Source organism: Fringilla coelebs (assembly GCF_963513975.1).
Source record: "Fringilla coelebs genome assembly, chromosome: 1".
Taxonomy (NCBI): domain Eukaryota; kingdom Metazoa; phylum Chordata; class Aves; order Passeriformes; family Fringillidae; genus Fringilla; species Fringilla coelebs.
The window spans coordinates 128606587-128618626 of NC_140028.1; the positions used below are offsets into that span (position 1 = coordinate 128606587).

General features: G+C 41.7%; 1 protein-coding gene across 1 annotated transcript; it reads left to right on the top strand.

The window, feature by feature from the left end:
• Nucleotides 1-919: 919 nt before the first annotated feature.
• Nucleotides 920-11141, top strand: PDK4 (pyruvate dehydrogenase kinase 4). Its single transcript, XM_084215704.1, has 11 exons — nt 920-1142; nt 1989-2130; nt 3133-3204; nt 3779-3963; nt 4399-4488; nt 5015-5092; nt 5715-5791; nt 6312-6410; nt 6708-6818; nt 7520-7633; nt 8565-11141. The coding sequence occupies exons 1-11, from the start codon at nt 1001-1003 to the stop codon at nt 8706-8708; spliced, it is 1254 nt and encodes a 417-aa protein (XP_084071830.1). The 5' UTR covers nt 920-1000; the 3' UTR covers nt 8709-11141.
• Nucleotides 11142-12040: the final 899 nt, after the last annotated feature.

Sequence of the window (12040 nt, forward strand, 5' to 3'; positions counted from 1 at the left end):
TGTCAGAAAGCCCACCGCTGACATTAATTCCATTCTTCAATGCCTTATGCAAACCCTGCCCTCAGTGAAGTGGACAGGGCGTGCTGGGAAAGGCCAGGCACCACTGGAGATCCAAGCTTCTTCCCCAGCAGAGAGGAAAGGCGCAGGGGCTTTTCCCAGCTCAACTGTGACCCTGGGAGATGAGCGGTCCCTGAGAGCCCTGTGTCAGCCCCTTCTTAGGTCAGCTCTAGTGACAGTAAATAAAGGCCACATGCTGATCTGGGGCCAGTGCGTCACCAGCACAGCTGTCCTCGGGTATTTGGTCTCTGTTAACCAGGTCACAGCCATGACCTACATGTCGACAGCCTGCGGCTGGGATCTGATTTTGCTCCCTTTGCCTTCCACGCAGTCGGCCAGCCTCTGCGCCGGCCCTGGAGCTACCCCGTCAGTGCCAGCACTGCCAGCATCCCCCGTATGAGTGCGAACACACAACTGCCCCGGGCACCACCGCCGCCTTAGGCCGGGCCATGGCCCCATGCACCGCTTGCCCCCGAGCCCTGGCGCCCACTGGGTGCCTGTGCACAACCCGCACAGAGCCGGAGCCCCCGCGGCCCGTGAGGGGCGGCAGCAACACGGCGCCCCCTCAGCTGGGCAAGGCACCCTGCCAGCCCGGCCCCTGCCCGGTGCACAAGGTCACCGCGGGAGGCGCAGCAGCAGCACCCGCGGCTCCGTGTGCCCTGCCCCCGCGGCTGCCCCCGGCCCAGTACCGCTGGCGCTTCCCGTGCCGCTGGCCAGGCGCCCGCCGGGCCGGGCCGGGCACGGGGAACGCCGCCAGCGCTGTCACGAGGGGCCCGGGGAGGAGGCGCGGCCTGCCGGAGTCCCGCCCCCCCGCGATTGTAAATAGAGGCGCCACGTGAGGCCGCCCGCCACTGGAGAGGGGACGGTGACAGTCCCGGAGCCCGCGGATCACTCGCCCTCTCAGCGATCGCTTACCTGCCGCGCACCCGCCGGCCCGGCAGCGATGAAGGCCGCCCGGATCGCCCTCCGCAGCGCCGCCCCGCTGGCAGGGGCCAGCGCCAGCAGCGGCCGGTTGCCACAGGAGGTGGAGCAGTTTTCCCGCTTCTCCCCCTCCCCGCTCTCCATCAAGCAGTTGTTGGACTTCGGTGAGAGCCGGGAGGAGCGGGGTGAGATTGGGGCTGGGGGGGTAGCCCAGGTCCGGGGCTCGGAGGCTCGTTTACCCATGGAGGAGCGAGCCCGGGTGCTGCCGCGGGAGGGGTGCGGGAGCGGCGCTGTGCGGGACAGAGGAGGCGGCGATCCCCGCCCAGAGGGATCCGCGCTCAGCCAGCGCTGAAGTCGCTGCCGGCCCCCGGCTCGGCTGCCAAGTACCAGGGCGGAGGAGGGGGTGCCCGCCGGGTATTCCCAGCCCCGGGGTGGTGGCGGCGGCGGTGGGGAGACCGCCTCGGGCGGGCACCCCCGGCCGCAGTTTCCCGCCGGCCCGGTGCCAGGGGCTGGAGACCTGTGAGTGCCGCCATCAGGGTTGAAGATGTGCTACAACACTACTTCGGCGGTGCTCGTAGGGTGCGGGCACTGAGAGGGACATGGGCTGCGGGGGTGTTGGTGCTCCGCGCACACGGAGGCGGGAGGAGCCGTCAGGCGGAGCGAACGCGCAGTTCCCAGATCCCGTTAGCGCTCTGGCAGCGCTGGCGGCTGCGCGCACATGATACTACCCGACGTCACCCCGAGCAACCTCCTGTTTACAGAGGCCGGAGTGCTTCTCAGGGGATTACAACTAAGTCCTGTGTCTAAATGGGAACTGTACAAGTATTCCGTCCAGGAACACGCTGTGTCTTACTGTCATGTAAACAGCGTTCTGCATAAACATATAACGCCTAACACTTAGGTGAGCTGGGCAGAGAAAATAGAGTCCTGAAGATTATGGGAAGTCAGCAATCTGTATTTGTATCTTGAAACTTCCTTAGACAAAAACTGTACTTTGGATTTATTCATAGGCTCGACTAATGGATGTGAGAGAACTTCTTTTGCATTTTTGCGACAAGAACTTCCTGTGAGGTTTGCAAACATCTTGAAAGAAATTGATCTTCTTCCTGATAAATTACTAAGCACTCCATCAGTAAAATTAGTAAGAAGCTGGTAAGTATGAACTGCTTGAATTCAGCCTGCAAAGTTACACAGCTTTGAGAGTTTTGTTGTTACAAACTTTTTTGAATAGTAGAAAGTATTATTAAATGCAGTTCCTTCATGAAATCTGAGTTGCAAGCTGTTACACACTTTCCTTTTCTAGCATACTAAAATTAAATTGAAAACCAATATGATTATATTGCTACCTTTAAATAGGTGTGGGGGGGTGGGGAGTTAACAGTTTGAAATACCAAATAGAGAAGGGAGAAATGAAAACATGTTTCCACACAGCATTACAGACTGAGACCCACCCAAAAGGGGAAAGCAGGCTATGTACTTGTTTTCCTCTCTCGCTGATGGAGTTACTAACAGAGCTTCTATGCCAAAGAATGTCTTGACCTGTCTTGACCTGTGCAGCAAGTGTTTGAAATTCAATTATCATAATCTCTGCAGTTGACACAGTGGTTTAATCTGATTTAACCTTGCTTACTGGCACAGTTGCAGCATTTGCCAGGATGGCTGACATAAAGAGCAGAAGTATTAGAGTCAGATCTAGAAACTCTTCTTAATATAGTAAACTGTTGTGCCTTTGCTGTATGCGTCAAGGCTGTCAGATGTTAGTGCAAGCAGCTCAGCTACTTAGCTTCTGCCAAAGCTGATCAGATTTGGAAAAATTTGGCTTAAGTGGATTCCTGATTGGCATTGTCATTTGGATCTTCTGAAATACATCTCTTCTAAAGAATTCCAAGGGGATCCTATGTACCTTGAGTGAGGGCTTAGATTCCTTTCTTGTGGCAGGCACAAGAAAAGACTGAAAACTTCTGGAGTTCAGGCAGCCAAGAAATGTCCATCTGTCATTCCATTGTTGGTTGTAACTTGGATGTTTCCAAGATACTTAAAGCTCCTAGATGACTTGTTAGGACTAATGATGTGCACAAGACAAAGTATTTTTGATATTGCTAGATTAATAAAAATCAAATCAATAGCATATATTTCTTTCTTCTTTTTCAATAGGTACATCCAAAGCCTAAAGGAGTTGATTGAATTCCATCAGAAAAGCCCAGATGATCAAAAAGTCCTATCTGAGTAAGCTTTTCATGTTTTTCTTTGAGCTTTTTACTTCACATTGTGCTTTTCACAGTATATTCACTTTAGACTAACAGCCATGATGAGCTGAATTTGATAATCTAGCAGGAAGAGCTGAACATAGAGCAAGCTGGTCGAAACCTCTGACCATGTCTAGCAGTACTGCAAATAAATATGACCTGTCACAGCCTAATTTCAAGGTCATATTGCCCCTTGAGCTGTCATGACAGAGAAATACAGAAAAAATATTATCTGTGCAGTCATATCTGCTTTTTTTCCAAGATGACAGCTTGGGATCTTTTTCCTTTCCTTGCATTTTTCTCTGCTCAAATAAATGAGTAAATGGGGTGAAATTGATGTGGCTCATTATAACTTTTGTTTTAAAAATGCCAAATACTTCTGTGTTAAGTCAAGGAGGAATTACTTTTGAAAGAGTAAAAAACCACTGTATTTAGTATTAAGGCTGTTAAGCACTTATCTGTGCTGGTGCTAGATTAGATAATTGCATTATACAAAGCTTGCTTCTGTGTCATCTGAGAATAATGTTCTAAAAAGATTTTTTTTTTTAACCTAGCTTTATAGATACTCTAATTAGAGTCCGAAACAGACATCATGATGTGGTTCCTACAATGGCACAAGGAGTAATTGAATACAAAGACACTTTTAAAGTAGATCCTGTAACCAATCAAAACATCCAGTATTTTTTGGATCGTTTTTACATGAGCCGTATTTCCACCCGGATGCTCATGAACCAACACAGTAAGTAGAAATTTCTACCTGAGAAGAAACTTAAACCTAATGAGTAACGTGTTAATGTAAACACTTCTTAAAACTGCTGGGGAACTGCTTTACATGATTTTGTGTGACACTGAAAAGTTAAAAGCTGAATCTATCACTTAAGAAAGTAATGGGAAAACTTGTTTTCTAGACTACAGAACAATTGAAATAAATCTTTTGTGGAATATGTAGGGATATCATTCTTTATGTCTGAAAAACCTGTAGATGTGAGCTACAGAAAAGCCAACATAGTTTGCTGATGGTAGATAGCATTTTAACTCATAAGAGGCATAAGAAACATTCAGTATCTTATGTAATCATATGTTGTGATCAGACTGCATTAGTCTCAATTTTGGGGCTTTCTTTTTATAACACAGTATTTGGGATTAAATGTTGTATTTTTCTCTTGTCAAACAGCTCTTCTTTTTGATGATAAATCTGGCTCGGGGCACCCAAGGCACATTGGAAGTATTGATCCTTGCTGTGATGTTGTTGAAGTAGTGAATGGTGCGTATTCTCAGAGCTTTAACATTTCTCTTCCTGATCAGTATCTGATTGCAAGCAGTTTGGGTAACCAGCTTCAGTTGTAGAGGATGCTGACTGGCTTTAATTGAAATAGCTGAAAGCAGTCTTATCAAAGCATGAGCTTTTAGAGGACAGAATTTAAAATACAAAGTAGCAGTAAAAAACCATGTAGGAGTAAGTCCTAGCTAGTGACACATGAGGTAGGAATTAAGTTCTCTGAGGTGTTGAGATTGACTTTACCAACTGGTAGATAACAGATGTATCAGTTCATTACACTTATCAAACTGTACAAAGATTTGTTCATGTTTCTGTAATTGCCCATTGTTTTCAATTTTTAGTGCACACAATCGAGGCAATGTTATCATTCCTTTGAGACACATTCCAGTCTTAGACTGTCTAACGCTTTAGCAGCTAAGGTGGTTAAAGGCTGTATTGTGCCATGCATTAGAATGAATTTTACATTGCTTGATATTATACTTTATATAATTTATTTAAATAATTATTTCAGATGCTTATGAAAGTGCCAAGTTGTTGTGTGACCAGTATTACTTGACATCTCCAGAACTGAAACTTACTCAAGTGAATGGTAAGATAAGAGCCTGTGGGTATCCAAAACTGAGTCAAAAGTCTCCTAATTCTGTAACCTCAGTGCACATACCAGTTGATCTGGCTTGGGCTAGTTCCTCTTTCATTTTCTATTATAGGCACCTCATTTAACCTCCCATGTTAGAACTCAAATGTTGGTCTATCTTAATCACAACATTTTTGAGGTACCATTTATAAATTTGAGAAAAGTCAGACAAACCTGTACCTAAATTAATACAAGAAGTTGCTAGAGAGGACCTTCATATCTGGAGTGAGGAACTGGTGCTACTGACTGAAATGCTGGATCTGGTCTGAGCTGCCTGCATGTGTCTGATGACAGCAGTCTGCTTAATGTTTGAAATCCTTTCTTTATAAAGGGGAATAAATGCTTGACTTTTTTATTTGTTTATTTGAAAAGAAACTTATTAAGCAAGTGGCAATTGTAATGTAAACACTGTTATGAATGCATAAAGCTATTTGCCAATTTTGAAGCAGGGAAAACCAAAAATGAAACTTGATTTATTTTTTGTTTGTTTTGGCAACTTGCTCATTGTAAAATCTAGATACCATATAGAAAAATGTCATCACCCTTTTCAGTGTTTTTTATTTTTCCTTTCCTTTAGGAAAAGCTCCCGGAGAACCAATTAACATTGTATATGTTCCATCTCATCTTTTTCACATGCTTTTTGAGCTCTTTAAGGTATGTTAGTATAGACTGAGAGAGTGACATGGGATGTGGGATTGTGGCCACCAGTAGCCTTCTGCTTTTAGAGATTACATCTGTAGGTTTGCCTTTTCTGTGGAGTGGACAAGGTATTTAAGGAGTAGTGAGAGCAGCTGAACTTCAGTGCTGCCAACATGACATACAGAAATCTGGCAGCCTTTAGCAACTGCTGAACTTTGCTCTTCTCCAGAAACCTGTTGACTTTAAGGGAGTTTTATTATTTAATTTACAGTGCCTGAGTTAATGTTGGGCAAGAATGTTGTAATCTTTCACTCAGAAGAGTCTTGGCTATGCTTAGATGCTTTAAATTGTGAGACCTCCTCTCACACCTTAAATGATGATAAATCTGCTCCCATTATGCCAAAATGCTAAGTGTGTCCCTTGGAAACCAGGCACTGCTAGGACTAGAGGATAATTTTGCCTCTGTGTAAAAGAGATATGATTTGAAGTGCATGGATTCAACAACTTTTGATCATGGTAACCTTCTTTTCCATAGAATTCAATGAGAGCAACTGTTGAATTCCAAGAAAACAGTCCTACCCTTTCTCCAGTTGAAGTGATAGTTGTCCTAGGAAAAGAAGACTTGGCAATCAAGGTATTTTGTTGGCCTACTACAATGGACTTACTGTAATGTTTGTTGTTATACATGCATAGCTGGTTCTGTTAAAAGGTCCAGCCTCTGAGAACAGGTCGAAGACACCGAGCATGAGCACAAGAGCATTCTCTTGATGATGTGAGCCTCCATGTAGCACAATTATCTAGTGGGAAAATATTGTGCTGCAAAAACAAATCTTTGCATTTATGACTGTTGGGAAGGTGTGTTCAAATAACAGCATTTTAAATACAATTCTTAGTGCATGCTTGGTATTAACTTTGTTCTCTCATAAATCAGATCTCAGACCGAGGAGGTGGTGTTCCTGTGAGGAAAATTGAGCGGTTGTTTAGCTACATGTATTCCACTGCACCAAGGCCAAATGTGGACGATTCTCGAAATACCCCTCTTGTAAGATACTTTCAATACTCATGTTGCAATTTTGTTTTTGTAAGTGTTGGTGGGTTAATAATGAAGCACTGTGTCCATCCTGCTGTTCTGTGGGGTATTTAAAGATTTACTGTGCCCCATAAGTATGAATTTACACTTTCTGAAACAGAATTTTAGTATTTAGCTTAGTGGACAAAAACATACTTTTAAAGGCATAAAGAAGAACATTACAACTTGAATGTAACCCCCTCTTTTTTTTTTCTTCCTGAATTCCAATGACACTTCTTTTCTTTGTCTTCGCTCTCCATTCAGTCCTCACATTTACTGTAGATCATGCAGTTTTTCTGGAGGCAAGCACAACTGGAACAGTCTTTTAGATTATTACGTTTATCTCCCAGTAGAAAGCTCCTTTTACTAATCAAGCTGTACTAGCAATAACAAGGGGAAGAAAAATACTGAAATTTAATGTGCAAAAGTGGGACATATATATGGACCCTCCCTCTTCGATGGAGATCTTTTTTCTTGTGACTTTGGGTTTTTAATGGTCAGCTTCAGAATTCTCTGTGAAACTGATTAGAAATTTTTGTTTTCTTCTAAGAGAAGAGGAAATTCAAAGGATTTTTTTAACAGCTTAAAAATCTCTGAAGACTTTCCAGCTATTTAACTTGAAGCCATTAGAGCTAGTAAAAAAAAATTAATTTTATATTGTACTTTATTTTTAGGCTGGCTTTGGGTACGGCTTGCCAATTTCTCGTCTGTATGCTAAGTACTTTCAAGGAGATCTAAATCTTTACTCCATATGTGGTTATGGAACGGATGCTATCATCTACTTGAAGGTATGTATTTAAATTTAGTTAGATGAAAGATTACTACCATTAATGCAGTGGGATAACTACTTGCTACCATTTTAAAGTAAACAGATTCTCTGCTCATGAGTAGCTCTTGTTTGTTTTTTCTTGAGAAATGACAGATTTAGTAACTGGTTTTTACTGGTATCAAAAAAGTCACTTGGCTTTAACCAGTCTACTTGAACAACTGCTAGTGAGAACCCTATTGGTTTTCAGATTGTGTTAAGGTGTTATCTACTTGTTCATGGAATATCAAGTACTTGAGGAGAGTGAAGCAACAGGTCTGGTTTGTTTACTCTGAAAACCAGAAAGTCTGTATAAACGAAATCCTTAAGGAGTCAAGGTGCTACTCAACATCTGCCATATAGCCCCTCTGTGGGATTTAGATACTAGTAGTTTTGAACACCAGGCATATAACTTGCACTGCTGTTTCTATAAGAAACCTGCCAACAACACTTGTTCTTTTCTATTTTCTGTGCCTAATTATAGGAAAAACTTGCTTTGAATTCCTCTTGCTAAACTCAAAACACTGAAGCACAATCAGAGCAGAAGTAGGAAAGGAAGATACAGTTCAGCTATATATATGTAACACTTCTACTGAAAAATTCTCACTGGAATTTTGCAAATCAAAGTCCTTTTCCATGCAGTCCTGGACTATCTTGAAAACATGTTAGAGGCTAATGCTTAAGGCTTATGAAAAATTCATAAATAGGATGAGATGTTACTCCGGTTGTCCTACCAAATTAACCAAACCAATCATAGATACTGAAGCACATAGACTACCACATCTATTGCAGAAACATCTGTGTGAATAGCTTCATTTTGTAGTGTCACTGGCTTAACACGTTAAGCATGCTGAATGAATTTTTGCTGAGTGACATTATTGAGAGATGTTAACCTGTTCCTTCTTGACTTTTAGGCCTTATCTACAGAATCAATAGAAAAACTCCCAGTTTTTAACAAATCAGCTTCCAAGCATTACCAGGCTAGCTCAGAGGCAGATGACTGGTGTGTCCCAAGTAAAGGCCCAAAGAATATGGCTAAGCAGAGTGCAGCTTCCTGAAGAGAAGTTGATATCGAGACATCCCAGGGGATCAAGCTGGCTTCAACAGCAGCATTTGGAAGTATTTATCTACCTTCAAACGTGCAAGTTTCAGGACTAGCAGAAGAAAAAGAAGATAAGAGTATCATAAATCTAGGCTGTATGCACTGAATCTGAAACCTTGCTGTGGACTTCAGGATGAGGAAAATAGAAGCACATATGTCTTTAAAGAAGAGCTGTGTATAGAGAAAAATCAAGATATTTTTTTACTATGATCAAAGACTGGGTGTGCAATTTTGAAATCCTGTTTAATGCTTGAATTCTTAATACTGACTGATAAACGAGTTATGCTGATGCATATTTTTCTGTTAGAATAGTTATCAGCAGTTTATCTTATTACAGAACTTCTCAGGTAGATAGCATCCATACTTTAAAGTTGTATTTATAATATTTGGAAAAGATCTACTTAACCTGGCAGTCTTGTAGCAAGATATAAACAGCAGTCAGGTACAACCTGACTGGAAGATAGGGAGCCTGGGAGGTACGGAGAAAGTGTTTGCCATATATAAGGAAGTCCCATTTAAAAAAAAAAAAGCTATTTCAGGAATAATTCTTTAGTGATCTTCATCATAAGTGATGCCTTGCTCTGTGAGTCACACTGCTAGATATTTTATGTTAAACTGTTCAAGGGAAATCAGCCAAGTAGGGCTTCTATGCATAAGGTAATGAAGAAGAAAATCAGGCTATTTTTAAGAGCTACTGGAAAGAAATGGAAGGGTACTTGGTTGTAATAGCTCTAACGTTAGGGTACATCTGGCCTTTGTCCCTGTGTTCTGGAGGTTGTGTGGCAAGTCAGTTAGGATTTTCCAAGAGCTAAAGTCAGACATTGCAAGTTGAACAGAAAGGTTTTGGTGATATGTATTGTATAAGCATGTTGTGAAGAACAGCATGTTTAAAACACAGTCTTGTGGTTTGTTTCTGTTGTGCTGGTAGATTAGTGGCACAATACACTAAACCAAAATTGTCTTTTTCAGATTGTCAAATTCTCAATTTCAAACTGTCAACACCATTTCAAATTGTCAAACTTGCCAATTGTCTTTTTCAAATTTGTATTGGACCATGTCAGCTCAAAGATGTCCTTAGGACATCTGTACCCTGAAAGCTGCCACTTAGCACTGAAGGTCTGTAGAAGGGTTTTCAGGAGTGGTGTTGGAACTGTAAAAATTTATTCTAAGAGCTGTTCATTGCAATGGAAAGGGCTTAGGAAATGTTTCAAAATGTAAACAGCATTTGAAAACTACAGGAAGACTTTTATGAAGAGCAAAATAGGGGGAATTCCCACACGAAAAGTGCCAGTGGGAGAGAGTTGTTCAGAAAATGTTCCATTCTCAGTAAGCTTCTTCCTTGCCCATCTTCTTTGTGTTTTCACTTTTGTAAGCAAGGTAGGCTTTAACAGATGCTAAACTACGGGATGTTGCCAAGCTGGCCAGTCAAAAGTTCATCAGGGCTGTAGAATATTACTTGAATTTTTTTTTTTGGCTGATTATCATATCTTCTGTTTATGTGATCCTTTGCAAGAAGTTACAAATACAATAAAACATCCTGCTCAGTATGACATTCTAGAGATTTCTATTTGTAGGGCAGAAAATGACTCCATAGTCCACTGTGAATCTAAAATGGTTTTTAATAGGAAACTACCTTTGCATTTTTATGTCCTGTTGAGATATATTTCTCATTGGAAATATATTTTGATATATATTTGAATATATTTTGTCATTTATTAAAAAAAATAATTTTAGATGTATTAGTGATAACTGCTGAGCATGATGATCTTAGTACTGCATCTAGGCTGTTTTTATTCTGGTGAATAAGCTGCAGTCACCAAAAGTCACCAGATCATGCAACTGAGCTCAGCTCAGTGAAGTATGTGGCTAATAAAAAGGAAATACCTTTGTCTAGAATATACAGGTATAAAAAACCTGCTTTTGCCATCATAAAGTAATTGAGTATTTGTTGATTTTTTAATGGAATAGAAGGTCACAAACACATACCAAAATAGTCATTGTTGTCAAGTACACACAATTTATACCTTTCTGTCTGCATCCAGTAATGTTTGAACCCGAGTTATGATCTAATGGTACACTTGTAACACAGCTGCAGCTGCTTCATTTAGTAATTTTTGTTTCAAAGCACCAAGGCACATATGTGCTGCAAAAATGTTTGTGGTGCTGCTTGGAAAGCAAAGCTGTGGAACGTTCATGATGCAGGCAGAGGTTGTGAAGCACTTAAGGAACACACAGGAAATCTGTGTGGTATCTAGGCTATCTACCTAGATAATACAGCACCTTTTCCAGCATTGTCTGACTTTTTATTATGAAAGCAGAGCTGTAGTTTTAAGTCTTTTACTTGGATGTAGATGTTGAAATAGTTTTATAATAAAATGTTTTAAATGCTTGTCTGTGTCTTTGTTTTTAAGAAGTCTGATGCAAGAAAGGGCTGTTTATTTTAAATCTTAGGAAATGGAGTTGAGAAAAACAATACTCCATATCATGTCAGGTACAGCAGGGGGGAGAAACACTGGAAGAATGATCTGCTTATGCTTAATGTTGCATTGGTTGAGAGGTTACACAGTACCTAAAATCAGTGCATCACCTTAGCCGTCTCCTTACTCTTTTTAATTAGGAGGGTATTCATTTTGAGACAAAAATTGGGAATCTTCCATCAGTGTGTGTTCTACGCTCTAAAAGGGTTGTCTTTTGTTCCGTTTTAAATAGTGTGAAAATTGACTAAGAAAAAAAAGATATCTATCACCAGGTTTATATCAAACAAAAAAGTTTTCCCACAGACTAAAGGGATGGCTGTCTTTCAGCTCTGAAGGAATGGGACAGCTGGCTTTTCATAGCTGGTGTGTAAGAAAACGGCAGTGATCAGGTGGTGTCACGACCCAAAAGCCCTGTACAACTGGTGCTTTAGCAGACTTGTGTTGGCCTGGGGCCATCTTGCATCTCTCTTAATTTTAAGAAGATAGAGTAACTGTAAAAATATATGTAGATGCTTCACCTGAAAGAGGAGAGGTGGAAACCAGCCTCACTCCAGGTGTCTAAGAGCAAGTCTAAAAGTGACAGCCTTGTGTACCGAGTTTACCCTCCTTAACAAAGGTTTCACCTTTTTAAGGGTTTTGACTCGAAATGCCAGGGAAGCAGATGACATGGCGTCCCATTTTTGCATTTTACAGTTACAGAACTGTACTCCTCTGACATATACCAGTATGCCAGGTGTGTTGGGAGAAACAATCCCAAACTAAAATACACCAGGGACTTCAATAAATACTACAGCAAACAAGAGGAAACCAA

Bases quoted from the DNA above. Each gene is read 5' to 3' on its own strand.
- PDK4 (XM_084215704.1), top strand. From the start codon at position 1,001: ATGAAGGCCGCCCGGATCGCCCTCCGCAGCGCCGCCCCGCTGGCAGGG. The intron at 3,964-4,398 runs GTAAGTAGAAAT...CTTGTCAAACAG, and splicing joins GATGCTCATGAACCAACACA to CTCTTCTTTTTGATGATAAA. The intron at 6,411-6,707 runs GTATTTTGTTGG...CTCATAAATCAG, and splicing joins AAGAAGACTTGGCAATCAAG to ATCTCAGACCGAGGAGGTGG.